We start from the raw sequence: 23,537 nt of genomic DNA on the forward strand, positions 1-23,537 counted from the left end.
CCAGCCCATTTCCTTGAGGGTGGTAAGGGGTGGTGAACTTGTAGGTTACCCCACACTCCTTCCACAGAGACTTCATATATTTCGAAATGAAGTTGGTGCCTCGGTCGGACACCACCTCTCTGGGGAACCCCATCCGGGAGAAAACACCCATCAGTGCCCGTCCCACCACGGGGGCCGTCACTGTCCTGAGAGGGATGGCTTCCGGGTACCTTGTGGCATGGTCCACCAAGACCAGGATGAACCTGTTGCCCAGGGCTGTCTTGGGGTCCAGGGGCCCAACAATGTCAATACCCACCCGGTCAAAGGGGGTGCTGACCACTGGAAAAGGTTGGAGGGGAGCCTTCTGCTTCCTTCCGCTTTTCCCACTTGCCTGGCAAGTGCGACAGGTCTTGCAATGGATGTCTACATCCCTACGCATCTGAGGCCAATAAAAATGGGTGACAAGCCTGTCATAGGTCTTGTCCTGCCCCAGATGTCCAGCTAACGGTACGTCATGAGCCAAACCCAGTAGGAAGGCTCTGAAGCGCTGGGGTACCACCAGCACACGGGCTGACCCAGGTTCAGCAGCCTTAGGCTCGCTATACAGGAGGTTGTTCTCCCAGTACACAAAATGTGACCCTGACTGATCACCTGAGGATTGGGCTGAGGCCTGCTGCCTCATGCCCACAAGAGAAGGGCACTCTTTCTGTTCCGCACAGAATTCCTCCCTGGAGGGACCACCATCCTGCTGCCAGTGGGTCAGCTCGGGCAGATCTCCCAGTTCAGCAATTTGTTCCCCTGTGGGCTCCAGGGCATCCCCCTCGGGGTCTACCTCCTTCTGGACCACGGGAACAACGGGGGCCGGTTTCCCGCGCCTCCTGCCTCTTCTCTTCACAGCTGGGTCCTGGGCCGTACTTTCAGGCTCCGGGACCCCATCAACACCCTTACTCGCTGTCATTGAACGAGTGGTTGCACACACCCACTCTGGCACACCCAACATTTTCAAGTGCGCTGCTCTCTCCACCTTAGCCCAAGGGGAGTCTTCCAAATCATTGCCCAGGAGACAGTCGACAGGCATGGCGGGCCTCACAGCAACCTGAAGAGTACCTGAAACTCCCCCCCATTCAAAGGAAACCTGAGCTACCTCACACTCTTTCTGGGAGTTGTCGGCAGCTATCACGGGGTAGAATGCGTGGGGAACCACCTGCTCTCTGGACACCAAGTGACACTTGACAGCTGTCACACTCGCTCCGGTGTCTCTGAGGGCTTCCACTCTATGGCCATTAATGGTCACCCACTGCCTATATTTACTAGTGTTACTAGGCAGAGGGGGTGGAGGGACCATTTGCATGTCTCCTAGCGAGACCAGGGACATTTCTGCGGGACCCCTCCCACCATGGACAACCATCTCCTCCCCTCCCAAGGCTACACTGGCCAACTGACGAGGGGGTGCACGCGGCGGTGCATTCGAATCCTTCTTGGGACACTGGGGGTCATAAAACCGGTGTCCCACCTGCCCACAACCGTAGCAGGTTAGGGGGCCCCTATGAACAGGTTTACCCGTCGGGGCCCCTGACTTCTTCTCAGGGGGAGGCTGGGAACCCTTCCCTTGGTTCCCTTGGGGATTACTTTGGGGCCCTTTCTGAGACTCCTTCTGTTTTCCCTTGTCCCCCCCACTCTTCTGCTGGGGACCCTGCCCACCTTTGGCTGAGTCTCCCACTGGACCCTTGTGGACCCTGGTACTGACCCAGCGGTCCGCCTCCTCAGCAAGTTTTCTAGGGCTAGATATCTTGCTATCAATCAGGTGCTGGCGCAGCTCTGGAAAACAGTTATTAGACAAGTGCTCCCACGCAAACAAATCATAAAGAGCTTCATAACTTTCCACTTTGCTGCCCTTTACCCAACCATCCATGGCTCTGCAAAAATAAGACACATATTCAACCCACGTCGTACCAGGCAATTTCTTACATTCTCTAAATGCTTGTCTGTACTGCTCGGGGGTTAAACCATATCGCAACATTAAAGCCTCTTTCATATGAGCATATGACATCCTATCTGCAACAGGCATGTCTAACAGGGTATCTCTTCCCTCACTCACAAAGCGACCCCACAACCCCGCTCCCCAATTCTTCTCAGGGACCTGGTGGGCCAACAATGCTAACTCATATGCTTTAAACCATTGACCAATATCTTCATTCTTGTTGTAATCTTTGATCACATCTTTCGGGAAGTAAAACTTACTTTCTGCAGGCTCGGATGGAATGCTGCCACCAGAGGGATTCAACTCTAACTTTTTAGCTTGGATATCCAGTTCCCTCAACCTGGCTTCACGCTCCAAAGCTAACTTCTCTCGTTCAAACTCCAACTTTTTGATCTCTAAATCAGCTTCCCTTCTACCTCTTGCATTCTCTAACTCCAACTGCCCATTTATCTTTAGCCTTGCCATCTCCATGTTGTAAGCTCGCTCTTTCGCCCTTTCTTCTCTTTCTTCAGGGGAAAGACCTTTGGAGGAAACACTGCTTCCGGGAGAGGGCTCAGGTCCATTCACTGGCACCTCCTCATCCCCTTCCTCTGTGGGTACCACCACCACATCAGAGGGATTTCTCGATTCCCACCAGGCCTGTAATGCTTTATAAAAATCATCTTTTCTCGAGAGGCCGGTGGTAGGAACTTCAAACTGGTTGCAAAAGTGTTTCAGCTCATCTTTCTTGTATTTCTTTAGCTTACTCCTTTCGAACTCTTCAACAACAACGATAGCAGGGGCAGTGACTCCGTTGTCACTCATGGTTAAACTGGCAGTGTTCAGAAAATCAAGTTTCAGGAAAGCGGAGAACAAAAATAGGATCCTTCCGAATCAGATTGTGACTGCGTTATGGTCTGCTTTCACTACGTAGCGCACACTAATCACTGTACATGGGTCATCAATGCAAGGTCCAAATCCTCACCGCTGCATCCAATGTTAGAACCGGCTGTCTCTAGTTGGCAGAGGTATACACTTCTGACAAATAGGGACACTCCTTTTCTAGTTAGGGCAAGGGGATCACACCCTTCGATAACCCCTGCTCACCCCCTTGGTAGCTTGGCAGAGCAGTACAGGCTTATCTCAGAGGCTGTGCGTTAAGCAATTATGACCACATACAGTAATACAGTGAATACACTACAAATGGACACGACACCGTAGTATTATAAAAATAAGTATTTTTATATAAGGCTTAGCACAAGACCAAAATAACGGCAAAACTGTACACAATCGGAATAAATACGTTCGGGAAGGAAAAAGGATAGTTCACAGGTAGTTTCTTGTTTAGCACACAAGTCTTTTAGTATCAAGCAAATCTTCTTCTTGGGAACAAAGTTCTTAGCAACAGGGTAACTCACACGGGAGCTACACAACGTCGAGGCAAAGTTAATCCACAGGTATGGCGTCGACCGCGAGGAGCGCTGCGTCGGGCCTGGAGTCACACGGACCCCCAACAACACAGTACCTTAGGAAAATGAAGCACACGATGATCAGCGGCGTCGAGCAATCCGGCGTCGCGTCTCGGTGTCGATCAGGCCTCAGCAGGCGTTGTCGATGAAGCAGTTGCACAGAGTGAGCAGCGCTCACGGCGTCGAAGGGCACACGGTTGATGCGATCAGCAGCGGGGCAGACACGAGGTCCTCTGGAGTTAGAGCCGTACTCCTACTCACTGGCGTTGCTGCTGGCGTCGGTTGGGCCCAGCGTCCGGTCGTCGTGATTGCTGTTCCTTTCAGAGGTGCTGGATTCAAGCTTCCAGCGGATAGCACTTTTTAGCAGGTGAAGTCTTTTGGCCCTGAGACTTTGGCAGGAGACTGGCACTCTTCCAGTCCTTGGAGATTTTCTTAGCAAGCGTGAGAGTACACACACAGTTCCTCTCTCCTGGTTCCTTGGCAAAAATAAAGAAGCACCGCAGGATTCCCCCAACAACAGCACACCGGCAGAAGGGGTAGGCAGTCCTTTAGATCAGTAGGCTTCTTGTCCTTGGTTACAGGGTTCCTTGTCAGAAGTGATCTGATTTCCTAGTTCAGAGGTCCTCCTCTTATACCCCTTTTCGTCTTTGATCCCTTTGTCTATGCCGGGGGTTTCCCAACACCCTGGGTCTGCGGTGGGTGGAGTTAGGCAGTAGCACCTGGCCTATTCACTGAGCCGGGCCGGGTGCTCAGACGCCCCGCAGGAGGTGGAGCCAGCATTGACACTGGCAGGAGCAGAGCTATCGCCCTCCTGGCAGGAGGTGGGGCCAGGATCGTCCATGGCAGGTACAGAGCCATCAGTCGCTCGGCAGGAGGTGGAGCCAGCATTGTATCAGGCAAGGCAGGCTATCAACAACTACTCTCCCCCTACTCTCAACGTAATGTCCCACTCATCCCACACTGACTCATCCAGACCTCTTGGAGCCACCCAGCTCCTGTCACACACACGCACGACCAGCAGAGACCAGATATGGTTAGACAAGAAAATAGACACTTTCTAAAAGTGCTATTTTCGAACCCAGAGTCCAAAAACCATCCACACCAACGGATGCGTAATTAAACCCCGAGTTCAGGGATACCAAACTCGACATTGCACCATGCTCCCCGGGCCAGCTAGGATTATAGCGTTAATAATCCCGGCGGCCCATTCTATCCAACGGAGAGCAGGCTACCTCGCGATAGTGAAGCCCTAAGATGGCGGTACTTCACTATCAGGACATGCCAACTTGGTCAGGCTTGTCCTACCTTACACTTACAATGCACCCTGCCCACGGGCCTACCATAGGGGTGACTAACATGAAGCTAAGGGAAGGTTGGGGGGCTGGCAGGTAGGTATACCCGCACAGCCGACGTGGCAGTGCAGGACTGCACGTGGGTCTCGCAATGACCGACCCGTAGACATTCTTTTACAGGGCCGCTCCTGTGGGTGGCACAACACGTGCTGCAAGCCCACGAGCGGTATTTGCATTTACAAGCCCCGGCACTCCTGGTGCACTAGACTAGGGACTGACAGTAAACCAAATAAGCCAAACATGGATACAATAGACACATCAATTTAACATCGGGAGCACTTGCGCTATGGCACTGATCAGCAGTGACACGGCGCCCAAAGCATATACCAGCAAAACATCGTAAAACAGTAGAGGCAAACAGAAAAAATGGAGGAGAGACTCAAGCCAATGATGTCAGGTCTAACAGTTTCCATCGTGATCGAGTAGAATACTGAGTTAGTAGAGGTCTAATACTACAAAAATTCAGCAGGTATAAAAAAGTCCCTGAGGTTCCACCTCCTTTGTTTAATACAATGGGCAAGGGTTATGCATGGGAACACCTCCTCAGATTCACTCTTCCCCAGTGACCACATACCTATAAGCCCAATTCATTGAAAATTGTTCCAGAAGACGCCATCCCCTGGGGACTCAGGAGCAGTTTGGGTGCTTGCTCGCCTCCCTATCCCGTGTTTGGGCGAGGATGAGCATACCCAGAAGCCATTCCTGTTCCACTCCTCATGGGCGGGAGAGAAGAAACATGCCGACTCTTGTGCAAACACAGAAGTCAGTCAGCCGAGCAAGGGTTTGGCAGGGCTTCATGGAAGTAGGTTACCCACGCTGCCCAATGAAAAGGGCAGGGGCACCCAGCCTGACAAAAAACGAAATGCAGCTTTTGTTGTAAAGATAACAGCATGCCTCAGGAAGTGCAGGGGCTCCGCAAAGGTTTTGCCAAGTATAATGAGGGGCTGCCAGAACTTCAACAGCCCCCCAGGATTGTCCTCAAAAGGTCGTTCTAAGTCTTCAGGAGATTATATTGTTGCCCTCAGGAGAAGGTGTTCATTGTTTTAAGTTCTCACTGAGTTTGTACTTGTGTTCATGGTCTCTGGAGTGGCGGTCCCTGTGGATTTGGTCCTAAAGCTGAAGGAGTGGAAAGATAGAAATAAGCTTCAGAGACGCATGCTATTCCTTATAATGCTTTATTTGCAAGGTTGAAGACCGACAATGCAAGGTTGGTACTATCCCCATTAATTTCAGTGGAGGATATAGCATGTTTCTGTTTTTAATAATGTGGTGACACCTTGACAAAGTTAGTAGGCCTGCATTATCGATAATTACACACAGTTAAGTTGTGATATTGTATCCAGTTTAGATGAGGAAGGGGGATAACAATGATTGGATCAGGGCTTGCTGGGGGTATGAGCTGTGTAGAGGGTATCCCTAAAGGCATTTCCATCTACGTCATTGTATACATGTGTAATTAATGTGTAGTATTTAGCAGTTCGTTATAAAGTATTTTTCCTTTTTATAACAAAAAGCATTGTCTGGGCAATGATTTATTGAGTGTTTATTTGCATGCCAGTGAGCTGAGTTACTAGCCCACATCTCCTCCCCTGAGTAGGCTTTAGACTGCTCTGCTTTGCTACTCTGAGAGCTTCAATGAGTACTTGATTCCCAATAAAAAGACAGTTGTGGACTTATTTCTTGTGAAGGACTCATATCCTACTCAGCCGATAGCGCAATGTTTTGTACAAAGATTATATGGTTTTATGTGTGTGTCTGATGGGATGTCTATGAAAGTATCTGTTCAGGCTCCATTCCTGGCTGGGACATGTACTTTAGTAGGAATGTAAAGGAGAATTTTGGGTTAAGGTTGCAACTGGTAGATTCATGGTCTCAACTTTTGAGATAACTATTGAGTCCTTGAAAATTATGCTTAATTCTCCTCCACACCTGCATTGTTGATATTATGATAGAATTGCTTAATGGAGTGCTGCTGCAATGTCATCTCCTAGCATAATGCACAGCTCGGGTCTTAAGTCCGTAATTAGGTCGTACATATTTAGTGTATTATTGAACATTGAATTTGCATTGACCAGTATATAATTTAGGTCAGCAGGATAATTTAACGAAAGAGAACAGGGGACTGGTAGAAGGATCGAGGTTAGCATGGAGTGAGAATAGATTGTCCAGTGAGGAGTGGTGGGGGTTGGATGGTGGGGAGTGTATTGGAAAGACTACTGTCTGTAGTGTTTGTGTGGGATGATGTTGCAGTGTGCTCTGTATTAAAATGTTTTGTATATTGAATTGAATTGAAAAATAATTTGTATTGCGCAGAACAATAACCCGCAGGTATCAAGGCGCCTAGCAAAAGGTCAGGAAAGACCAGGAAAAAAGAAACATTAAGACCTTAGACATATGCTTGCTTGAAGAAAAGGGTTTTTAAGGCAGTGCGAAAGTTCTGTAGGGACGGGAGAGATCTCAGATCCAAAGGAAGTTCGTTCCACCACTTAGGAGCAAGGGTGGAGAAGGCTCTGCCGCCCCACTTGGCTCTTCGTACACGGGGGGCTGCTAAAAGCAGTTTCCCAGAGGAACGCAGGTTTCTTCGGGGGACATAGTGGGAGATAATGGATCCTATTCCAGTGTCGCTCTTTTTGGCAATGGCTCTGTAGGTCATACACAGGACCTTAAACCGGATACGCTGTTCTACCGGCAGCCAGTGCAGTGTTTTCCTGGCTGCAGTGGCTGAAGAGCGTCTGGGAGTGTCCAGGACAAATCTGGCTATGGCGTTTTGGACTACCTGTAAGCGCTGCAGCTGTCCTTTATTAAGTCCAGCATACAGCGCGTTACAATAGTCCAAACGCGAGCCGATAAGAGCAACAGCTATTTGTTTTCTTGCCTGGAGGGAAAGATATTTCCTGACCCTACGTAGAGTGTGAATCAGGCCCCAACAGGTGGAGACAGTTCTGCTCACCTGGCTGCCTAGGTCAAGGGCAGGGTCTATTAACACCCCAAGATTTTTAGCAGAGGATGTGGGGGAAGGGCAAGTACCAAGGGAGTCAGGCCACCAATTGGCTGACCAGATGTTTTCTTTCCCCCCAAACACCATCACCTCCGTTTTCTCCCCATTCAGTTTCAGAGAGTTCTGGATCATCCACTTACCAACCGCCTCCATGCAAGATCTAAATTTGGAGGCGATTAGTTCATCTGAATGGGGTAGAGAGACGAGGATTTGAGTGTCGTCTGCGTATGAGACTACCTCCTATCCTTTCTGACGTAGATACAGTAATGATTTGATAAAGTTAGTTAATAGGAGTGCATTTTAGTGGTGTTGGGAGAGGCTTCCAGTCTGATTTGAGAGCTCTGAAATCTGCCATGAAAGCTAGTTTGGGCTATGCTCTAGGTTATCAGTTGGTGTTAGAAAGGCTGGTGATATGAATTGCTAAACAGAGGGAGACATAGGAGATAATGGTGTTGTAAGATAGTAGTAGTCATGCATTGAGTAGGAGGGAAGTGAAGAAGATGGTGGTGTTGTAGGAGAATGGTTGATAGTGAATATTGTGTACCATATAGTTTGAGTGTGTAGTTATGGTGATATTTAGAGATTGATGAGAGGTTAGCAAATAACTTGAATTGGCTTTACTCATGTTAGTTTGTTGAGGGTTCTCTTCATGACATTGAGGATTGGTTTTGATCAGAAGGGATATATTTAAGGGCTAATGAAAGGAGGTAGGTTGGTAGTAATGATTTTGTACCAGCAGAAGCAGACAGTGACTTGTGTCTATGGTACATTAGCCACGTTTCTGAATCTGGATTATAGACATCTGGGATGAAGGGAGAGGTTTAGGATGGGCAGAGCCCCAGAAGATGGTTGGTAAAATATTTACTCATCACTTAGATTCAGACACTTTCCCAGGATTAAACTAGAAGCTGGTCAAGGTTGATGCTGTTTCCTTTTTCTGTGGAGGTCGAGATAAGTGTGCTTGTAGTCTGGAGTTTGATAGGTTGATCTGCTGGCAGTGTTCACTGTTCTGGCATCTTTGTAGTAATCACTTTTTACACTGATGAAAGTGCATCCTGTAAAGTATTGGGTTATCACACTGTATATTGCTCTTGACGTAATGCTTGCAATTTTATAATCCACATATTTAGGGACCGATAAGTCCATACTTGTATTAATAAAGCTATTACATTTTTTGTCACTACACTTCATGCATAATGTTTAGAACATTTTAACAAGAGAAGTACTTGGTGGGATCAGTAATACCTTACTAGTCAAAGTGCTGCACCTCGGACTGGGTGATGATGAGGTAATACTTCATTTTTCCCCACTCTGAACTGGAAACTCCGGATATAACTATATTTCCTTCATAAGGTTTGCCAACTATTACCTGTTGAAATGTGAATGCCGAAAATATAATGTATTTTTCCCTACCTGCAGTCAAGATTAGAACAATGGCCTTGCTGAGGGTATAGTTAGAGGTTACATTTTTCGAAGTATGAATTTTGAGCCTTTCTGTTTTATATAATTTGAGTATCCTTTTTATTAAGTATAACATGTAATTATATTCTTATTTGTAGATGTTTACAGGTACAATTATTTTAAATACATTAAAAATGCTTATGCAGTTAAATTTCTGCATTTTGTGTTTTCCTAAATGACATATCTGTAGCATGGTTCATGTCCCAGAGAGTGTCATGGTAGTGTTGTAACCAGAAGCAGCCTAAGTTCTGGTACCATTCGTTTAAGCTTAAAATATGTCAAATTTATCATGTTAAGCATTCCAAATCTTATGATTAGATCACATATGGCATTAGGTTTTAGAGTAATACCCAGAGTGGGAATAATAATGATTGTACAACAGTTTTAACACAAACTACTCTTTTTTTTACGACTACTTCAGGCATTAAACTATCTGGGGATCCAGCCTACCGATGAGCAACAGCAGGCATTGCGTCAGCAGATGAAAACGTATTCCGAAGGAACAGTGTCATTTGGAGGTACGTTCTTGTATAGTGTGAATACATGTGATATGTGAAATATGGGCTGTGTTGTTGTATTGCTTTCTTTAATGGTCTCATTAATAATATATGGTGCAAAAGTACTACGTAAAGTCCTAAAAAGTGTGTGCAACGAACACCATGTCACTGGTGGTACTTTGTAAAGTGTGAGAAATTGGATTATTAGTCAGGGGGAGGGGGACTAGCCCCCCTTGAGTAATAAGTACAATCTTCATTAGGGTGAACCCTCTAAGTCACTAAATTAACCTGAGCCCAGCCCCACGGTAGCTATGGCACAGAACAGACAAGCTTATTTTGGAGCAATTTGCAAAGTACGTATGTAGTACAAAGCACAACACAATATAAATCCCAAATAAATATAGAGTAAAAATGAAATAAATGAAACTACATCAAAACAACACAAATCAAATAAGGCTAATCAAAGATTTACATTTTAAATTCAAAATAGCACCATAAAGATTTAATCACCAGTCAAAGGCAACTGGTTGGAGTAGGCAAGCACTAATGTGCAATTTGGGGCCAATCGTGGGTCGGATAAAACAACCAGGTTTGACCCTCTCAGAGGTGTTGCATTGAGATCTACCACGTTTTGCTGTTGCAAAAAAGCAGCAGAAATCTGAATCTTCAGCCTAGAAGCAGCACACCTTGGCCAGAACAACTTTGCAGGTTAGTTCTGATCCTCCTCCAGAGGTCTGTGGAGCCAAGAAATCCTAGGTTTTTAGAGGTGGTACTAAAATCCCAGCCATACACAGCCAAGAGTGCCACGACCTCAGGCACAGCACTTCAATGTCAGAACTCATTCCTTTAGAGGCCAACAGCAGGGTCCAGGACAGGTCAGTTGGAAGTAGTGAGCTGTGCAATTATAGAAATAGGCCTCCTGAAGCTTGTTATGTACTTGTAACTTGAACAGGAGGTCAGCTTTACAACCCTTTTAGTGGACTTTTTTGTCCTGGGTACAGGAGAGAGCAGATTTAGTTCTTCATAACACTTTATAGGCCACAGACAGCAGGTTCAGTCTTCATCTGATCTTTCTCAGGTCCAGTAATGTTCTGAGGATTGTATTGGAGATGCCACATTTGTTCCTGGCACCAGCTTGTGAGTGGGGATGACTTCTGGCTCTTCCCTAACCAATGTGGTAAATGTTCCCAGGTATTTGCAGCATTTCCTATCTTCTCTATAGCGAACAGTCCCACTCTTTGCCTAAATCCAGGATGGCAAAACCCTTTTTCTCCTTGTACAGAGCCCAGGGGTGTGGTCATGGAAATAAGCAACCCCCTCCTCTGTGGTCTCTCAAAACCAGTTATGGAGGCAGCCCCCTCCTCACTGGGATTGGTGCATGCCTCACTGGGGGAACAGAAGAAGGGTCCTGTCCTGGTGTCATCTGACATCTGCTTGTAACAGGTAAAGTCCCTTTGAATTAAATGAAGTTCCTCTGCACTGCCCAAATGGCCATCCTGCGAAAGGAACAAAAACACCTCCCCACAGCAAGGCCCTTTTTCTCTGCTCTGGATGCAGCTTTTGCACCTCATTCAGGGCTTGAGCACTCAGTGGGCTGCAGCTGGAAGCTAATGCAAAATAGCTTGCACACGCTTTAGGTAGGGAAAATGTACATTTTCCTTAATATTTATTAAAAATCCAAAAGCACCATTGATTTGTTTTTTTAGTACCTATTACAAAAAGTTCTTGAATTATGTTTCTATGCGTTACGTAGCAAAACAACAGCATCATTACTTTTAATAGTGCATATCAGTGTTTTTCTATGGAACAGCCAGTCTTGGTAAGGTGAAAGGGGCTAGTATCTGTAAGGACATGTATAACATTAACTTTCTGCATGTCCTACTTTTAAATCCAATGCACTCTGTCTTATAGGCTATAAGTCCTATTTAGGAGTGACCTATTCATATTTACAAGTAGGGTTTAGACCAGTCAAAAAGGCTTATTTTGACAGGTTGAATTGCTGCTTTAAACTACTCCATTCAGGCTACAGTGGTAGACCTGAACCGGTATAGTGAGTGCTGAAGTCAACCAGTCATATTTAACTTACAGGCCCTGGGTACATCTTGTGTGTTTCATACCAGCGGCTTATAGGTATTATAAATTGCCAATTAGGGTTATGCTAATTCAACTCTGTTAAAATGGGGAGTCCATGCACTTTACTTATGGTTAAGAAATATGTGCACAAAGTTATCAGCCTGCAACAACAGATAAAGCAAATATCTGGGGGTAATCCAGACAAATGATGTTCATTTCCTACATAAAACAGCTCTAAATCTCATTACCTAGCATCTAGTTTTATTACTGGGAAATGGAAACTCATCTGCCCCAAGGCTGCTTAATAATTTGCCTAAATAAGTTTTTATCTTTATTTTATCAATGCCTGCGTTCACAGAAGGGACAATTTTATGTATATGATTGATATGTGTTAGACTTGGCATCATTGGTGTATGTCTCCCTTCCATTTTGTCGGTTTGCCTCCTCCGTTTTTTATATGTTTTTGCTGGTTATATGCTTTGGACACTGTGCCACTGCTATTCAGTGCCACAGTGCAAGTGCTCCATATGTTAAATTGATGTATTAATTAGTGATTCCATGCGGGTTATTTGATTTACTTGTCAGACCCTAGTACAGTGCACCATGGGTGCCAAGGGCTTGTGAATCAAATGCTGCAGTTGGGCTTGTAACACTGGTTGTGCCACCCCCAGAAGCAGCTTGTAAAGTGTGTCTCAGGCTTGCCATTGCAAGGCCTGTGTGCAGTCTGTGACTGCCATGTCGACTTGGCCAGTGCACCCACGTGCCAGTCCCTAAAACTTCCCTTTTCTGCATATCAGACACCTCTATGGCAGGCCCGAGGGCAGGGTGCATTGCAAGTATAAGGTAGGACATGCTCTGGTGTGTGTAGCATGTCCTAATAGTGAATTACCGCCTTTTTTGTTTTTCACTATTGCAAGGCTACCTGTTCTCCATGGGCCAGAATTGGCAGTTAGAATATTACATCTTATAATCTTAATTGACTCAGGGACCATGGTAGAAATTCGAATTTAGTATGCCTGAGTCAGAATTATAAAACACATCTTTTAGTAAAGTTGGTTTTAACATTCTGTATTTGAAAATACCACTTTTAGAAAGTTTTTCTTGTCTAACTATCCAAAGCCTGCCTCTGCTAGGTTGTGTATTCCTTGTCCGGAGTTTGAGTGGCAGGGCTGGGGGATTCCAAGAGACAGAATGAGTCAGCCCAGTGGTGAATAGGGAGATCTGCATCTAGATGGGGGGGAGGAGTTGCACCTGGGACCTGAATAGGGCTGGGCCTTCCCTCCACAATGCTGGCTCCACCTCCTGGGGTGTGGCTGATGTCTCTGCTCTTCACTGTGAAAGAAGAGAAAGAATCATGGCAACAAAGTGCTCCAGGGCTGTGCTTTGCCTCCACAATGCTGGCTCTCCTTCCTGTGGGGCGTCTGTTGTTTCTGCCCTGCACTGTGAAAGGAAAGAAGGAGTCCTGTAAATAGAGCGCTCAGGAACTGGTTTGGACTGGGCAAAGGCCCCTCTGCCTTCAGAGAACAAAGACAAAAGCACTATAAATATTGGGACTCAGACCCAAGAACTTTAGATCACTTCTGGGTACAAGAAACCTTTTGCCAAGGAGAAGAACCAAGGAAGCTGCAGGAGTTTGGACTGCCCCTCTGCCAGTGTGCTGTTTGCTGGGTTGGCCTGCAGTGGTTTCTTTATTGCCAAGGGAAAGGAGAAGGAACTTTCTAAGGACTTTTATCATCTACAGAATATTCTCCATGGGCTTTAATTTGTGCTGGCCTCCTGCTGAAGTCTCAGGGACAAAAGACTTCATCTCCAGCTCCCCCTTGAATTTCCTTGCTGTGCAGCAGCCTGTGTGTCGCTGGGAGCTGGAAGCACAACGCAACGAGAAGAAGCGTGTCGCCGCCGCAGCTGAAATCGTCGCACCGCCAGAGAAGCGTGCCGCCGCCGCATCTCCCAGAAAGCGTGTCCTCGTTGAAAGCTGCCTGCTGTCGCATCACCGGAGAAGTGTGACGCCATCGAGAGAGTCGCCATCGTATCACCGGAGAAGCGTGTCTCAGGGCCTGTCGCGGCTCCAAAGTACAGAGTCGTTGCAATGCTGCCAGGGCGCCTACAGCGGCATCGCATCATCACATCAAGGACGCCATCTTCTCGCATCGCACAAGAATTGTCGCATCGCATCGAGGCGCCATCTTGCGCATCGCAACCGGACTGCAAACGGAGAACCTACGCATCATCCCCTCACCGGTAAGGATCACAACGCATCCCTTACTCTGCGCAAACATTGAGGCGCGAAGCATCATTTCCCCCGGATCACGGAACCGACGCATCTCCCCTTTTGCGAGCCTTTTGTTCATTTTGCGTTACGCATCCAGGTACTTTGTTGAGAACTTTGTCGCATTTATCACCAACTTGAACTAAGTAACTTTTACCATCTTTAAGTCAATCTTAAGTACAGTATTGTGTATTTTTGTCGTTTGTGGTCTTGTGTTAATTCTATATAAAGAATACTTTTTTTTATAAAACCTGTGTTGTGTCCATTTGTAGTGTTTTCACTATATTACTGTGTATATTCATAAATGCTTAACACACTGCCTCTGAGATAAGCCTGTCTGTTCGTGCCAAGCTACCAAGGGGGTGAGCAGGTGTTATTTAGGAGTTTAATCCCCTTACCCAATTTGGACAAAGGTGAATACCATTGCAATCTAGAGACCCCCAGATCTAACTATGTCCTAAGGCTGAGATGTACAAAAAAGAAGTTGATTGTATTTTGGAAATACAGTACAATCCGGTGGTTGTAAGGGTACCAATCTCAGAAACTATGATATATGAAACAAGATAAGGACTCGCCTCTCAACAGTGGGAATGGGGATGGATGTGGGGGTAATAGTATTGGTTTAGCCTCCTACAGCTAGATGCACTCTCAGCAGGTGTGATTCCAGTTTGGGGTTGTCAGGCATTTAAAAGTCCACTGAGGTCAGAGGTGAGCGTTCCACCTTATGCTAGTGAGGTTCCCCATATCATGTCAAATTTCTCGATCTTGTCAATTATCTGATATATGGTGAGCTTGTATGTTGCTGTGTCATGCATGATGTGGTGCCAATCTTGTATGGTTGGTGAAAGAAGGGCTCTCCTTAGACTAAGGAGACATAGTTTGGCTACCCCCGGTGCCCTGACAAGTCACTATTTATAATGAAGGGTAGCCTATGGATAGGGTGTATCCTCGTTTTTTGCCACCTGAAAGTTCAGTGTTTCAAGATGTCTAAATTAGAGCAAATTGCAGCCTAGACGTCTTTCCAGAATGTGCCTATTTTGAGACATTCCCACAGAATCTGTAAGATGTCACTGGGTGAGTCGGAGCACCTCCTGTATTCCACTGCCTCCACTATCCCCACATCTTGGAGGAGTTTCAGGAACCAATGCCACTGGTGCAAGATTTTGTAATATCTTAGTTTCAGACGGGATTCCCTCAATGCCATATCTTGTCCTATCAGGAGCTCTTCCCCGTCTCTGTTGATGTATTCTTGGTGGAGTCGTATAGATCACCAGCCCTTCAGTTGTCAGGAGACTGGGATTGAGTGTTCATGTTTGGCGAAAATATTGTATATCCATGCAAGTGCACCCTTAAATGTGCCCCACTTTCTTAGGTTTTGGAGCAAGGTGGAGTCTGGTGGTTTGATATGTTTGCGAACATTGCCGTCAGTTTATGATGTAGTCTTTGATTGTCCCAGAAGCTCGTCCGTTCCATTTGGAATTCTGTCTCTGCTTCTGCAGATGTTTTTAGGCGGCTCTTTGACAGCATGTGATCCAAGATAGAGAAGCCTTTGTAACTCATTTTTCCCCAATTAGGTTCAATACCTGCAATACAAACTGAGAAATTCCCCCAGAATAAAGCTCCATTGTGTTCAGTGAAGCTCTTAACTAGCACTGCATGTCTCTTCCTACACATGTGCACCATTGTGTTTATCATTGTGTTGGTGAAACCCTGCCAATTCTTTTTGCCTGTGTAGAGGGAATATAGAGGTCCAGTGTTCCACCATAGGGATCGCTTTATGCTTACCCAGAGTTGGGTATCCAGAGAAGTATAAATAATTTAACATATTTGGGCTAGATGGGAGGCCAGTCAATAATGTTTTGCATGAGGAAGACGCTGTCCGCCTAATTCCGTGGCTGCATGTAGTTTGGATAGTTTTAGAAGTGCTTTTGCTCCTGCCCAAATGTAGGTTTTTAAGAGTCCGTTGAGATTTTGTAGGTTTCCTTGTCAGAAGTCGAAGAGGTATCATGGAAAAAAAATATAGTTGGGTGGGAAATGATGTTCATTTTGAGGGTTTGGACTCTGCCCCACAACAATATGTTTAGAGAGTCTCTTCGGGTAATATCTGTTTGTATGGAGGTGATTAATGGATTCAGGTTATCGTCCATCATGTTGTGGAGACCAGGATTGATCTATAGGCCCAGACATTTAAGTCATGTAGGTTTCCTAGTAATTAGATGGTCTGAAATTGCTGCCACAGTTGTGTGGTGTGTAAGGGGGAGGGCGTCAGATTTGTCCCAATTGATTAGGTACCCAGAATACCAGTCAAATTGGGAAATGGTTTGGATAAGAGAAGGAATGGAGTGGCATGAGTTGAATAGTATGAGTAGAATATCATCCGCATATAGCAAGAGTTTTTGCTCTCCCGCCACAGTTCAGATGCCGTGATGTCTGTATTTATATGAATAATTTGTGCCAGGGGAGTTAAGGGCGAGAAGGCATAGTAACAGGGAGAGCGGACAACATTATGTAATTTCCTGTGAGATCTCGAAGGTCTACAACAACTATCCACTGTAGGTGATGTATAGAGTAATTTCACTAAGTTTATGAAGGTGCGGCCAAGGTCGATCCAGGTTAGAAGCCGTGAATCGTCAGGCCATTCCACCCTATCAAAGGATTTCTCTGTGTCTAGGAGAGTGCCATCTTCTCATCTTTGCCATTCATCACCTGCCAAAGTATATGTGCCAGTGCTCGAAGGTGGGATGCAGAGGAGCGGTGTAGGACAAACCCCACTTGTTTCAAGTGGACCAGCAGTGGGACAACAAGGTTAAGGCAGCTTGTCAGAATCTTAGCCAGCAGTTTAACATCTATGTTCAGCAGGGAAATCAGATGATAACTGCCTAACTCCAAGAGATCATTGTCTGCTTTCAGAAGTAGTGTGATCCTGATGGTATTCATCTCAGGTAGTGGGAGTGTACCTACTAGGATATAATTGAATAGTTTGCATCAATTTGATTTAAGGCATCTAATTGAGCGAGATGGAGTTTAGGCCTGTTGTTTGAGTTATAGAGTTAAGTCTGCCAACCTTTTTCTCCTTTTTTATAGTTCCTCTGCTTCTGGTGGAAAATCATTTTTCCACCTGAGAGGTGTAGAGTGTATTCAGTTCACTTTTGGCCTTTAGCAGGACTTGAAAATTCTGGGGGCCTCTGTGTCCTCCTCTCGTACCTAGTTGTGAGTGTAAGGAGATTGACTTCTAAAGCTTGTCATTGTACCTAGTTGTGAGTGTAAGGAGATTGTCTTATAAGGCTTGTCATTGTTGACAAGGCCAAGTCCTGCATAAGTTCCCCTCTGAACCCAGCTTTAGCTGCGGTTCACACCATCTGAGTTGGAGACATGGTGTGTTCACATCCAAGAAAGTGGCTAACATTTGGGTCAGCCTCTGTGGGCATTTTGTAATAAAAAAGATTTAGTCACTACTGTCCCCCCCCTACTGCGTCCTTTTCAGCCCCAAGTCCAGTTGTAATTGCATTGTGGCATGATCTAATACTCCATTGGGTAAGATAGCAGCGTCTCTGATTTTCTGTAATAGTTTTATCGACATTATAAGAAAGTCTATTTGTGTGTATGTCCTATGCATGCAGCGGATAAAGGCATAGTTTCGTATGGCAGAGTGGCTGAGACACCAAGGATCATGTAGGGAAAAGTCAGCCATGAGATCTCTGAGGAGGCCTCTATCTGTCATATTGGACATGTGTGGTGGTTGGGATTTGTCCATGTATGGGTCAGGTGCTATGCTCCAGTCTCCCACACCAGTAGTGGTCGTGCAAGGGCATTCAAGTAAGAGTCTGAAGATGCCCTGTAAGTATTCCTCTTGTCTGCAACCGGGACGGATATGGAACCTATGAGGAGAGTCTGGTGTTGGACAGGCTCTTTTATGAAGACATAGTGACCCAGTGGGTTGCCCCATACTTTGTGTCTTGAGTGGGAGGGCTCGTCGTATTAAGATTGCTACACCCCCTTTCCGTAAAGAGGTAGTACAGGCCTATTAGAAGTCTGGTGCTTTCTTCTTGTGAGTGTCATATTCCCTACCGACCCAATCGCAGGGTAACTTTGAGCTCGCCATATCAGACAGGTGTGTTTCCTGTTACAGGGCAACTTAGGGTTTGTATGTACAAGAGTATTTTCTCCCATGTGATAACATGCGTTAGGCAATCGACATTGAGTGAGACTTCTTTGAGCGTATTTGATGCCAAAGACGTGGATATTTACCGTACAGGGTGTCTGAGTCCAGGGTGGGCGGGTGATAGTGTGGGGGTGCTAGCAATATGCCAGTTGCTGATTGCTCCAGGGCCTAAGTGGAGTTAGTGTTGTAAACAAACTTTGAATGGGTGAAGTGTGGATCTAACAAGGAAGAATTGGATCCTGGGGGCCTGCAGCGCGTCTCTCAACGTGTATGTGTCCTACCAGTGTAACATGGGTTGGAGGTGCCAAGGGATTGTCTCAGAGGTGGGAGTTTCTTGGGGTTCCCTCATCTACGTCGGGAGTGGTACCAGAGGTAGGGAACCGTGAAGTGTGCCTTTTTGCTGTTTCAGGTTTCTCAGGGATGTCATGTCATCAAGGTGCTACCCAGGGTGGCGCATTGTGGATAGGAGTATAAATGAATCGATGTGTCAAGATTTGGTCTGCAGGCTTGAACCGATTGCATCAGAGGACAGAAAACATGCAGGATAGCACATCAACATCGACATATTACAGTATAGTAATTCATAGGGTCGTATCGAACCCCTGGTCGACCAAATAACAGATGGAAAAGGTTATTCTATCAGGATCTGGAACAGGTATGTCTTTAGTGGGGGCTGCGATGTGGGCAGTGATTCTGGTGGCTTCAAAGATGAGTGGGATTTATCCCGCGCTGTGTGCTATAGAGCTATATGCTATGAGGTGTGTCGCAATGGCCATAGCGGCTGACTTCGAAGCCCGGGGTTATGGTTCAATCCCCGACGGCAGCTCAACCCAACACCATGCAACTCTGGGCAATAGCTCGCTTAATGTTCCCAATGGGCCCCCAGCGTCTTGAGACCCTTAGAGGTGATTAATTTGCTCTTTACAAATACCAGGTTACTTTAAATTATTATTATGAATGCTTCCATTCTGCCCAATGGCAGCTGGCTTCTTCCAATCTGTTCCTTTCCCTTCCTTGGCGAGCATCAGGGAGTCTGAATCTTTGGGTTGGGTGATGGGGTGAGTGTTATAATTGTGTCCCAGCGGTGGCTGTCTCCATGTGTGTCTCATCCAATGAGTCCATTAAGCATTCCAGTTCACCCAGGTCTGACCACAAAAAGCACACTGGGACAAAGATGCTCAGAGAGCTCAGATGCGCTGTTGAGTTTATGCACTCTACATCTTACTGCTAACATTAAAGTTTTAATCATTTTTAACTACGAAATATCGCTTGAAAGTTTCTGTGTTTGTGAGGTGGAGGTCAGGGTCCATTTTTACTTTTTCTTTCATGAGGTTTGGCCGAGTTCAGTGCCACTTCCTGTTTAACATGGTGAGAGCTAGTGTTGCCATCTTCGCTCAGTGCTCTAGTTGTCGGGTTAGGTCTAACTCGGCAATAAAAAGCCCACCAGGGCGCAGACGCAGGCTGTGGGTGTGCGGTTGGTGTGCTGAAGGCTCGCCAAACACAAGCCCATTGGCTCCTGGATGGGGCTAAAAGCTTTGCCTGGTTTCCACCATGCAGCAAGTTTACACCTCGGAGAAACTTCAGCTCATTCAAACAATGGGTAATATCTGCATGCATGCCATAGGTCCGTACAAGGCACCCTTCATTTGCAAAGAATGCATTGTTAATGTGGGGGATTTCAAACCACACTTTGCGAACCCCAGGCCAGTAAAGAGCCTTTGACACAGGCATAAGGGGCACATATATATGCTTAACTGCAGGTCATTGCCAAGACATAGCTCAGAGCTATTCATCTTCCAAGAAGATAAGAAACCAGAGGCTCTGTTTGTCACAGAAACATGGCTCAGAAAGGATATAATGCCAGACATAGTGATGCCCCTTCAATTAGGGTTACTCTTTTGTGAGGTGCTATAGAAAGGACAGCCATAATTTTAAAAGAAGAGTTGAAGGGAAGTTACTCACTATTTGACATCTCAGGAAGTGAGAACCTGCAATTCTCAGTTAAGCTCTTCCCTACTTTCACCTTCTCGGGTATCCTGATATACTAGCCCCTGGGCAGCCTCTCAATTTATTCAAGTATTACCAGACATAGTCGCGGAATGTAGTACCAGAAAGCCAACTTTATACTGTTAGGGGACTTAAACCTACACTGAGAGGAGGACAGCTATGATAATGCAAAAATGTTACCTCATGACCTAGACGCCATACAATTAACACAACTTGTTAAGACACCAACACACAGACTAGGTCACCCTCTTGACCCTATCTTTACCAGCAGCACAAATATGACCCCAGATGATGTAATTGCAATACTATGGTCTGACCACTGCATTGTCCCCTTCTGTCTCGAAACTGCCAGGACCACAATCAAGCAGCCCCTCCACCCTATACTCGGAAGGTTTTGATTCAGAGTGGGAAAGCACATTTGCTGCCCCTGCCCCAAAATGGAGGGGGATACCCAGAAAGATTAGAGATTTGGCTAAACAACTCCCTAAATACCCTTGACCCCTGTAGGCTTCAAAAGTCCAACCGGGCGAGTTGCCTGGCCCCATGGTTCACATCTAAGTTGGCAGGACTAAAAAGGAAAGTCAAAAAATGGAAAGAATATGGAGAAAAACATATGATGAACCTAATAATGAATTCTACAGGAAAGCAACGAAAAAATATTGATATGCTATAAGACAAGCTTGACTTTCATACTTAAGTGAAAAGATAGAAACTTTTCCTTACTCGTCCAAGGAATTGTTTAAGGTGGTAAATAGCCCTTTGAAACCCCACACAAGTTCCGCAGGCTTCCCACCATTGGAAGCTGTAATGACCAACTTCTCTGTATGTTTTGGTGCTTCTGTCAGTCACTAGGCCATTACTTACCACATCCTTTCTCAGGATCCAGAAAGACACCACATTTCACAATACTTACCCAAGAAAGGAATAAACACTGACAACATATAAGACCATTGTAGAGGAACTTGAAAAAAAAACAAGTCACAACACCTCCCCATCCGAGAGGGTACACAACGCATGCTCCTCCTAGCAATGTATTGGATAGAATAATAAGAATTTAGACATCCCTGATGGGAGCCGATTTCCCTCCTGTATCAACAATTACCCATTAGTGGGGAATCGCCCATCCCTCTGTAAGTACTTGTAAAAAAGGGTCCCGACCTTCCCTCACAAGGAATAAAGACAAATTATATTCTCCAAGGGTTCTTTATTACATGATAATAGGATGACAAAAGAAAGAAATAACTAGACATCACAATAGACATTTGTAGCAATCACCAACACATACATATACATAGAGCCTGAAAATAAAAGACATAGTTAGATACAATAAGTACACATGGAACACCTCACCATGATCTTAGGCGTCTTGTCATCTGAAGATGGGTCCGTCTCTCTTTCCCTCTCTGGTTGGGTCAGGACTCACAAACACGACTGCACGTCTGCACCGTGATGTGTCACCAGACCGTCAAACCACCAGACCAGCATCTCAGCATCTCTTCGTCTCTCGGACCCCCTTTCTATAATATAGAATGCAGCTCTCCATCGAACTTTCTAGCTAACTCCGCCTACAGTTCTCACTGGATTCCTGTACCACCTTGTACCAAGAGCACAACAAGCAGCTGGCCAAGCGTTTTGCTATGACTCCGCACGAAGAGAGCACATTCCACTCGATAAGAACCGGTCCTCTCTGGTTTACTACTAGCGAACAACACATGAAAAATGAAAACTAAAAAAAATAACCTCTCACCTAAAGAGGCTCAGAAGATGGCTGCAGTTTAGAATATGGAGCTGCTCAAGCATAGGCATCTACTACTTGGAAAACAGAATGATATTAGACCACGTCAAAGCCAATAGGCTAAAGTCATAATTCACCTAACTCAAATAACACTATGCACTTAATCCCTCAGTATCCACTATGGAACACATGTGTGCACCATCACCAACAACCAACCAACCAACCAACAACTGTACCTCAAAATCCCATACCTTCTATTCTTTGGCAAGATTATTCTAATGCAAGACTATCCTACATTAAGGCTAAGGTAACATAGCACACTAAAGTCAGTACACAATGGTGGTGATCGAGGGTCATCCCAGGGCATCAGACCACTAAAGTGGCTGATTCACTACAGAAGCTTGCTGAAATATGTTCACTAATCTTTTCCTCATTTCCTCAACAATTTAAACACAATCCTTTGCTCCCTGCTAAAACAAACTCAGAACCCAGTCCGACTTCACACACAGGTTCTTCGACCTTAGCTAAATTAACCTAATTTCCTGCATTAAGCAAAGAAGTCACTGAAGAAACCCTAAAGTCCATAAAATCTGGTTCACACTCGATCCTACTCCCCCAGACATGCTGAGGAAATGGGACCATGCATTCTGGACCATCTTAAAGGACATTTTAAATCATTCCTTCGGTAGTGGCAATGCCCCTTCTGCTTGGAAACATGCTATTGTGAAACCCTTACTGAAAGAGCCCACTGCCAACCCTCTACTTGCAGAAACGTACAAGCCAATCTCCTTACTCCCGGTAGCATGAAAAATATGTAAATAAACACCTCCCTTCTATTTGTTAACAGAAGCTATTCTCCATCCCACCCAAACTAGCTGTAGACCGGCGGGCAGCAGCACCAAGACTGCCCTTCTAGCAGCCCCAGAGGAACTGGGGTCAATTCTGGACCAAGGCAGCTCAGTAGTTATGATAATGCTAGACCTGAGCATGGTTTTGAGGATAGAGGAAGCCGGAATCGCCAAGGCTGCACTAAAATGGCTGGTAGCCTTCCTAGAAAATACGAGCCTCTAGGTCTGCGAAGAAGCCCTTTTCCCCGCCAATCACCCCATAAAATGCAGGATTTTACAGGGCTCCTGCCTCAGCCCCACATTATTTAATCTAGATGTGCTTCTTTTGGCTGAGATTGTGTGAGCAAAAGGCCTCGAACTTGTGTCCTAGGCAGATGACACTCGTGTCCTAGGCAGATGACACTCTCCGGTGAAAAGATGGAATTACTAGTCATTGGAAACAGCCTTTCATAGTGGACTGTACTTTCTCGGCCTTACCTCCTTGGAGAACTGCCCCAACACGCTCTACCACTCAAAAGCCTGGGATACTGGGTGAATAATAAACTCTCCATGGAAACCCAGGCCAGGAAAGTTGTCGGACCTGCTTTGGAATTCTTATAACTTTAAGGAAATTTGCTACATTGGCTATCACCGTCCTCCAGGAGAGGTTGGGAAGGAACTGATTAACTCCCATCTAGATTATGGAAACTCCTTTTATCTGGGAAGCCCCAAGTCTGTGATAAAAGGT

The 23,537-nt window shown here is 45.8% G+C and overlaps 1 protein-coding gene across 4 annotated transcripts in view; it reads left to right on the top strand.

The window, feature by feature from the left end:
* STXBP4 (syntaxin binding protein 4) overlaps positions 1–23,537 on the top strand; it is a 553,950-nt gene that overhangs the window by 186,093 nt on the left and 344,320 nt on the right. For all 4 annotated transcript variants that reach the window (XM_086930861.1, XM_086930863.1, XM_086930862.1 and 1 more), the window contains one exon: positions 9,641–9,737. In XM_086930861.1, coding sequence (XP_086786987.1) covers positions 9,641–9,737 — 97 coding nt within the window. The remainder of the gene's footprint in view (positions 1–9,640; positions 9,738–23,537) is intronic.

The sequence above is a fragment of the Lissotriton vulgaris genome, chromosome 7 (assembly GCF_964263255.1).
Source record: "Lissotriton vulgaris chromosome 7, aLisVul1.2, whole genome shotgun sequence".
Taxonomy (NCBI): domain Eukaryota; kingdom Metazoa; phylum Chordata; class Amphibia; order Caudata; family Salamandridae; genus Lissotriton; species Lissotriton vulgaris.